Consider the following 8,510-nt stretch of genomic DNA (forward strand, 5'->3'; position numbering starts at 1 on the left):
ATTTCATTGCCTGACAAACGGCATATAGCAACATTGTTATAAACACACACACACACACGTTTTCACACACACGCAGCGATGCGCTCGCGCACACACAAGTTCATTCCTTAAATGACATACGCACTCATACATCTATCTATCTATCTATCTATCTATCTATATATATATATATACATTCCTTAGGTGACACAAACACATACACACACGTTCTTTTCAAAGCGACACCTCTACATAAACACACGCATGCTATCACATATACATGTTCTTCCTGAAGTGACACACATACATACATACATATACACATTCACGCGCACACACACACACACAGTTACGCACGCGCACGCAGAGGCGATTACATAGCTATAGTTTTTGTCGTCTGCTCTCGGTGAATGAGAAGAAAGAGAGAGGGGGAGGGAGGAAGGGAGAGAGTGAAAGTCAACCAATGAGAAAGGAGGAGGCGAAGGAGGAAGAGGAAGAGTCGTATGCCAGAGTAGAGTGGTGGGAGGGGGCGGAGGTAGTAACGCGTGTGAATGAGTAGAACGGTGAGTGAGAGACGGAGTAAGTGAGAGGGTGTGTTGAGTGAGAGTGAGAGTCAGAGAGAGAGAGAGAACCCCCAGTGGAATTAGATAAAAGATTATGGTTGTATAACACCGGCAGCCCTTCTTTCCTGCTCTTCTCTCTCCGCTGTTTTCTCTGCACCACCACCACCACCACCACCACCACCATTCTCGTTATTTTCGGCGCTATGTTACGCTCCGCTACAGTTGCAGACTATCTTCAAATCCCACAGAATCCCTGGTAGTGTGTGGTTTTTTTTTGTGTTGCACAGGAACCAGCTTGTCAATATGCGCAAACCTTCGTTATTCCTTACTCGGACTACTTCCATCGATTTCCTGCTATTATAAACTCCCCCCCCAAATTCCCTTCCCCTGCCGTTTACCCACGACTTAAAAAAAAAAAAATTCCTCCTGTCTTTCTTTCGTTGTTTGTAATTGTTGTCGTTGTTGTTCATATTCTTCTTCCGTCCTATTGTAAACGTACCCTGGTTTTGAACCTGTCTACAATTAATTGGAATCTCTCTCTCTCTCTCTCTCTCTCTCTTCCTCGCTCTTTCTGTCACACCGTGCCACCACCACTACTACTACTACTACTACTACTACTACTGTTACGAATACATTCTCATTGGATTATATTTACACAGCCGCTCATAGTAATACTTGGTATTAGTGCGATCTCACCACGGACAACTTGTTTAATATTGCCTCTACTCAACCACACACACCTGAAATAGCCTGTGTATTTGTACACAAGCACACACACACACACACATCTATTTAAGGTAGAGCAGCATCGCTCCGAGCACCTGTCCTGCTTACCTGGTTGTTACTTTTTGTTTGTTTTTCTTCTCCTTTCCCCTTTTTTTCTTCCACCCACCCTCTTTCTTACTACCCCCCCTAAACATTTAAGCTTCCCTGTAAACGAGAAGGACGGCGACCCAAACACTACAGAACGAGGGGCTGGGGGTAGCGGCGCCAAATTTACTCGGTTCCTTCTGCCACCCTTCGTCGCCACTTGTGTTTGGGTGCTGGGCGCAGCCTCATTGGATGTACCATTGTTCGGAGAGGGTCTCCATGCGTGAACAGGACTGTGGACGAAAGTTCCCAACTATGGAACCCGTGTTGGATTTGTCTGTGAAGAAAGTGCGTTCGCCGAGTGTCTCAGATGACAGCAGCGACGATTCTTTACCAAGGACCACACTTAAGACCACTTACAAGAAGAATTTGTTAAAGCGATATCGTAAGTAAACATATCTTTCCATTATTTCACGGTGCGGAGCAGGGTGGTGGCGTTTATTGGAAGAAACAAAACTGGCCTTTCCTCTCTCTCTCTCTCTCTTTCAATCATTGGTTCTTTTTCTTTTCCTTGTTATTGATTTTGCAACATGTGACCACATGTGACCACCACAACATGAGGAAGGAAGGTTGTAATCTTCCTCTTGTCTTCCTGACCTCATGTCGGCGCAGCAAGCTGTTGTTTACACACACACACACACACACACACACACACACACACACACACACACACACTCTCTCTCTCTCACTCACACACACACACACACACACATACACACACACACACAACTCTTTCTTTCTTTCTTTCTTTGCCAAGTGAAATTCCTTCAGACATTTCTTCATTTGTTATGATGCTGTTGACGACGACACTGATGTTGTTTAATGGTGGCGGTGCTGCATGTTTCTGCAAACATGCTGCTGAAGTTCTAAGAAAATAGTATCGCAACACTTTCAACATGCACTTGGCCCCCTGTTCCCTGAAAAGAAAAGAAAAGAAAAGAAAAGAAAAACAGCCCTCAATTCTATGACATAACAGAGTCTATTCCCAGAAATCGTTGTTTTTTTACTTCAACCGTTTTTTTTATTCCATGGAAATACACACCCCTACCCTCGCCCAAACACTTATTCTTGCCCTCACCAATATCCTGGGCCCTTGTGACCAATGATTATTACAATTATAATAATCATTATTTTTGTTGTTGTGTTGGGATCTGTAACTTCTAAACACGGCCTTCCAAAAAAAAAAGAGAAAAAAAATTCTGGCTTCGTGCCTCGGTTCTTTACGTTTTAAGTTCAAATCTTACTGAGGTCGGCTTTTACTTTTCCTCCTTCCGGGGTTGATAGAACGAAAAAAAAAACATTCAAACACTGTTGACTGAAGCCTCTCTTTCTTTCTTACCCCCCCTCTCTCTCTCTCTCACCTCTGCAGGGCTTACCCCGTTACTGTCATCGACACCACAATCATCACCGCCGCAGCCACCACCACCACCACCATCACCACCATCATCATCATCAGCGACTTTCCTGCATAACTTCTGAAGATATTTTTGTGGTAAAAATAAAACTTTTTAAGAGGCTTGTTGTTGTAAGTAGTGGTGGTGGTGGTGGTTATAGTAAAAGTAGTAGCAACAACAGTAGTACTGGTGTGTGTGTGTGTGAGAGAGAGAGAGAGTTTCGGATTTTGTAACCTATTTCTTATAATAGGTAACTTCTCTATTATTGTTATTATTATTATTATTTCACTTATTTATCATTATAATCCCTACACTTTAAGTTTGTCTTTGTTGGGTCCCCCTCATCCTAGTGGCCTTATTATTATTATTAATTATTATTATTATGTTGTTGTTGTTGGCAGAATCGTTAAAGCATCGGAGAAAATGCCATACGGTATTTAGGTGGGATTTTTTACGGTCTCTCAGATCAAATCCATCCGAGGTCATCATTGTCTTTTACCCTTCCGGGGTCGATGCTATTCAATTATCTCCGCCCCCTCCCTCCCTTCGAAACTCCTGGTATTCTCGTACCCTTCATTAGAAGCTATGAGTATCTAAGGGTTGATTAATTAATTAATTGCTACTTAGCAGTGTTTCGTTGCGTCTCTTTGGATTCCCAGTTCAAATGACATCGGTGACTTCCTTTTACCCTTCAGGCGTTAAATAAGTACCAGTTATATACTGAGGTCGACGACTGCCGTGTGTGTGCAGTTTGATTTATATACGCAACTTATATTATATACTTGCACGGTTTTATAGAGAATGTGTGTGTGTGTGTGTGTGTGTGTGTACACACACGCAGTTATTCTTTTACTTGTTTCAATCATTTGACTGCGATCGCGCACCGCCTTTAGTCGAACAAATCGAACCTAGTACTGATTCTATCGGACCCTTGTGCCGAGCCGCTAAGTAACGGGGGACGTAAACACACCAACATCGATTATCAAACGATGGTTCGGGGACAAACACAGACACACAAATATATTCATATATATATATATATATATATATATATATATATATATATATATATATATATATATATATGTATATATATTGTGGGCTTCTTTCAGTTTCCGTCCACCAAATCCCCTCACAAGACTTTGGTCGGCCCGAGACTATAGTGGAAGACACTTACTCAAGGTGCCACGCAGTGGGACTAAACCCGAAACCATGTGGTTTGGAAGCAAGCTTCTTACCACACAGCCACTCCTGCACTTATATATATATATATATATATAATGCACTCGCATATACACACGGGTGTGTATATGTTACTATCTTAGTTTTATATATAAATTATTTAATCTTTATACACATAATACTGAACATTGTTTATAGTAGTGTGCATGTACGTGTGCGTGTGTGTTCGGTTGGTTGTGAGTGTATATGTATATTTACACATGTAACATGGATGTACAAGTGTGTTTGTATATATGTATGTACATTATGCATATGTATTTGCACGTGTGTATGTGCATGCATGCGTGTATACGTGTGCATATGTATTTGCACGTCTGTGTATATGTGTACAAGCGTGCATATATAGGTGTGTGTGTGTGTGTGTGTGTGTGTGTGTGTGTGTACAAGTATGTGCTTACATGTATGTGTGTGTGTTTCTGCGTGTGTGTAACAGTAACAAAAGCATTCGTCTCCAGAGATTACAAAACTCTCTATCAGCGTGTGTGTGTGCGTGCGTTTGTGTGTATGTGTAAGTTGTGGTAGATATAAAGAAGTTGTTCTGCAGACTAGTGAGTGTGTGTGTGTTTGCACCTATAAATATCTATCTATATCTACACACACACACACACACACACGCACATGCACACAGGTATATGTTCGTATACAGTGGAATTCGTCTGTAAAGCAATGTTTGGGATATCCCATGCTTACGCCGACGATTCTCTTTCTTCTAATGTTCGTGATGATGATGATGATAGTGGGAGTAGGGGTGATGGTGGTAAGGTGAGGAGAGGGGGAATTGTGGTATTTTCTCCAAGTGTCGTTGCTTGTCAATAATAATAATAATAATAATGTTGGTGGCCAGCGGCAGGTGCTCGTTAGATTTAGGGGTCACTTGGTGACAGCTGACTGGGGTTTGGGTGATGGATGGGGGCGCTGGGTTTCACTTAATTCTCCCCCATCTTCTCCCCCCGCTTTATATGTTCGCTTCTGGCATTTTGTCAGACATACGTGCTTTGTCTGTCCTCTCTTCTAATTGACGAAACAACGTGTTTGACGACGACGACGATGATGATGATGATAGTGATGGTTGTAATGGTGGTAGTGATGGTGGTAGTAGTAGTGGTTGTAGTAATTGTTCTGGTCGTGGTGGTGGCTTAGAGGACAAGCAATAATCTGGGGAATGTGTGAGTTTGACAAAACTGCAGGAGTTACACTAATGCGATCCGTATTAGCCGCGTCCCCCACCGCACCCCACTCCTCTTTTCTCTCTGTGTGTGTGCGTGCGTGTGCGACATAGAGAAGGGATTTCGGCTTTTCAAAGTGTAAAGCCCTGAAGTACGTGATAATATGTGAAGTAGCAAAAGGTAATAATAATAATAATAATATAAGCTGGGAGTCGGAGGAGCTTCTGTACAAAAACACAGTTTTAAGCCGAATATCTACACACACACACACACAAACACACACACACACACACACACACACACACACACACACACACGTTCTCGCACGCATTTTTATACACAGGTATGTATGTTTGTATATGTATATATAAATGCAACAAAGTACATTACATTACACATATGTACATACATATATACGTATTTTTACTTGTTTATGCGCGCGTGCGTGCGGATATATATATATGTGTGTGTGTGTGTGTATGTATGCGTGTGTTTATATATACAAATATACGTATGCGCATAAATGTGTTTGTGTGTGTGTATATGTATATATACATATATGCATGCGTGCACTGTACATAGTCATACGGGCATTTAAGTGACTAATTACTATCCTTTAACTAACAATCATTTTGTATTTTACGTCCCATTTTGCTTGTCTCCCCACACCCCCACCCTGCTTCACTCGTATTACGGCCACACTGACGATCCACCCCACCGACCGCCCAACACCCTGACTTTCCAGCCAGACCACCACCACCACCCTTATTCTTCCAGAGATAAGGACACGGGGCCAGTGCTGGCAAAAAGTTGCTGACGCTGGTATCGTTGAAGGAAGTCGAAGTTCTCCAAAGGCTATCGAACCGAAGTGATTGATTATCTATTAATTATTTATAGAGGAGCGGCGTAGAGCATCGGTGTGTTACAGCTAACAACTGTACATTCACATTTACACACACACACACACACACACACACACACTGTAAGTGTTTGTGTGTGTGTGTGTACGTATATTTGTAAACACGTCGTTATGCAAATGTGTATAGAGTTTAATGGGTTTTTTTTAAAACCTGAGCTTTTGGACAAATGTATAAAAATGCCTGTTGCTGCAGTCTGTTTCTTGGCCACAAAAATGAGGATCGAATCGAGCTGGTTTCTATACTGGTTGGGTCTTCTTTTTAAGATATTTGTTACTACTTGTCCCAGAACCTCACAACAACGTCTAGAAATACATCGCTTGCATTAAATACACATTGAACATTATTCAGTAACACACACACACACACGTTTGTTTTCATGTCGAGTTTCAATGCAGACAATATTTTTTGTAGTCTACATATACTTTTACAAGAGGGTGACTGCGACTTCGAAGTTTCGGCCGGCTAGCCTCGTCGTTCATTCCATTTCCTATCATTTATCTATTCATATCAACTCTACGGATACTATGGAATTCCTGATGTATATTTATTAGCAGGGATAAATCCACTGTATGATGACATCAGGTAGCCAATAACGGTGGACGAGCTTTGCATAGCGTTTATAAGGTTTATGCTCGAATCTTATTTACTATATATATATATATATATATATTTTTTTTTTATTATTTATTTATATATATATATATATATATATATCCTTGATGTTATCTGTTGGCAACCTTTTTTGATGTCTGAATAAGTTGTGGATGTACGTCATTCATTGTGTGTTATAGAACAGGTGTGTACCACCCCTCCAATCGTGACCACTCCAACTAAAATAATAATAGTACCATTTATTTGCCACAGGGGCACCAATTAAGGGAACATTATTATAACCGCTAAGTGTTATAATAATAATGATAATAATTATTATTTCTTGCGAAAGACATCGGTAAGAAATAGAAACAAAATTAAAGAAAACTAATAATAATAATAAGGGTTTCTCATTTAGGCTCAGTGATAGCAAATTTGAGGGATGGGGGTTTATCGATATCATCAACCTCAGTATTTGATGGGTGTTCAATTTTGTTGGTGCTGGAGGAGGGGATGGGGAAACGTGAAGTTGAATAACCAGTTTCGTCAGTGAACCGAGGAAAATGCCGCCACAATGAATTACTGCTCTGATATGTGTGTGTGTGTGTCCTACGTCTCACCCACGACACACACACACCACACACACACACACACACACAGTGTTCTATGTCAAGTCAACCGTAACGACAAGTCACGGCTCAGCAATGCTATTCTCCTTCCTCACCGTTCCTTCTGTGTCTGTGTGTTCGCCCTGTGCCAAGCCTCTTGGCTTACATATCAGCTTGTTGTTATTGTTGTACTTCCTGGCTTCTCATATAGATTTCCTCGTGACTAACACCGCCACACCTTCTTGTCTGTGTGTTTGTATATATGTATATATATAACAACACAGTTATAAATACATGTGTGTGTGTGTGTGTGTGTGTGTGTGTGTAAACTATGCCAACTCATGCACACATGGTTTCGTAATAAAAAAAGCTTGCTTCGGATCAACATGGTCTCTGGTTCAGTTCTACAGTGTGGCGTGTGAGGGACAATGGTTGACGGTAACTGTACGGAATATATACACCCGCACATGTCTACATGTGTGTGTGTGTATATATATATATATATATAATGGAACAAAAACGCAATAGAGGACAATAAAACCTCCGGACAGACAGGCGATACAAAGGCAGACAGGAAAAGCAACAACTAAGGGGTCAGCAAAAAGGACCTGACATTGGTGGCCTTCTTTCGTCAGTGAAGTTACCAGATGTCCTTACAGTTTCGGGCAGTTACACTATATAGATAAAATGTCGCCTAAATATAGTTACTTGCGTATATGTAAGCAGATATATAATTTATATACGTGTTTATATCAACTTGTATATTTTATATACATATATACATACATACATACATACGTGTGTGTGTGTGCGTGTATATATATATATATAGTATATATATATATATATATATATATACATATGTATATATATATATATATATATATGTATATAGATATATATATATATATATGTATATATATATATATATGTATATATATATATATATATATGATTATATATATATATGTATATATATATATATATATATGTATATATATATATATATGTATCTATATATATATGTATATATATAATATATGTATATATAATATATATATGTATATATATATATATATATATGTATATATATATATATATATATGTATATATATATATATATATATATGTATATATTAGATATATATATATATATATATATATATATATCTATATA

The 8,510-nt window shown here is 39.5% G+C and overlaps 1 protein-coding gene across 1 annotated transcript in view; it reads left to right on the forward strand.

The window, feature by feature from the left end:
* Positions 1-624: 624 nt before the first annotated feature.
* Positions 625-8,510, forward strand: part of LOC106871546 (uncharacterized) — a 42,312-nt gene continuing 34,426 nt past the window's right edge. Inside the window, exon 1 of the mRNA XM_089354569.1 lies at positions 625-1,797. Within this exon, the coding sequence (XP_089210695.1) occupies positions 1,605-1,797 (193 nt within the window). The 5' untranslated portion in view covers positions 625-1,604. The remainder of the gene's footprint in view (positions 1,798-8,510) is intronic.

This window comes from Octopus bimaculoides, chromosome 7 (genome assembly GCF_046866305.1).
Source record: "Octopus bimaculoides isolate indiv1 chromosome 7, ASM4686630v1, whole genome shotgun sequence".
NCBI lineage: Eukaryota > Metazoa > Mollusca > Cephalopoda > Octopoda > Octopodidae > Octopus > Octopus bimaculoides.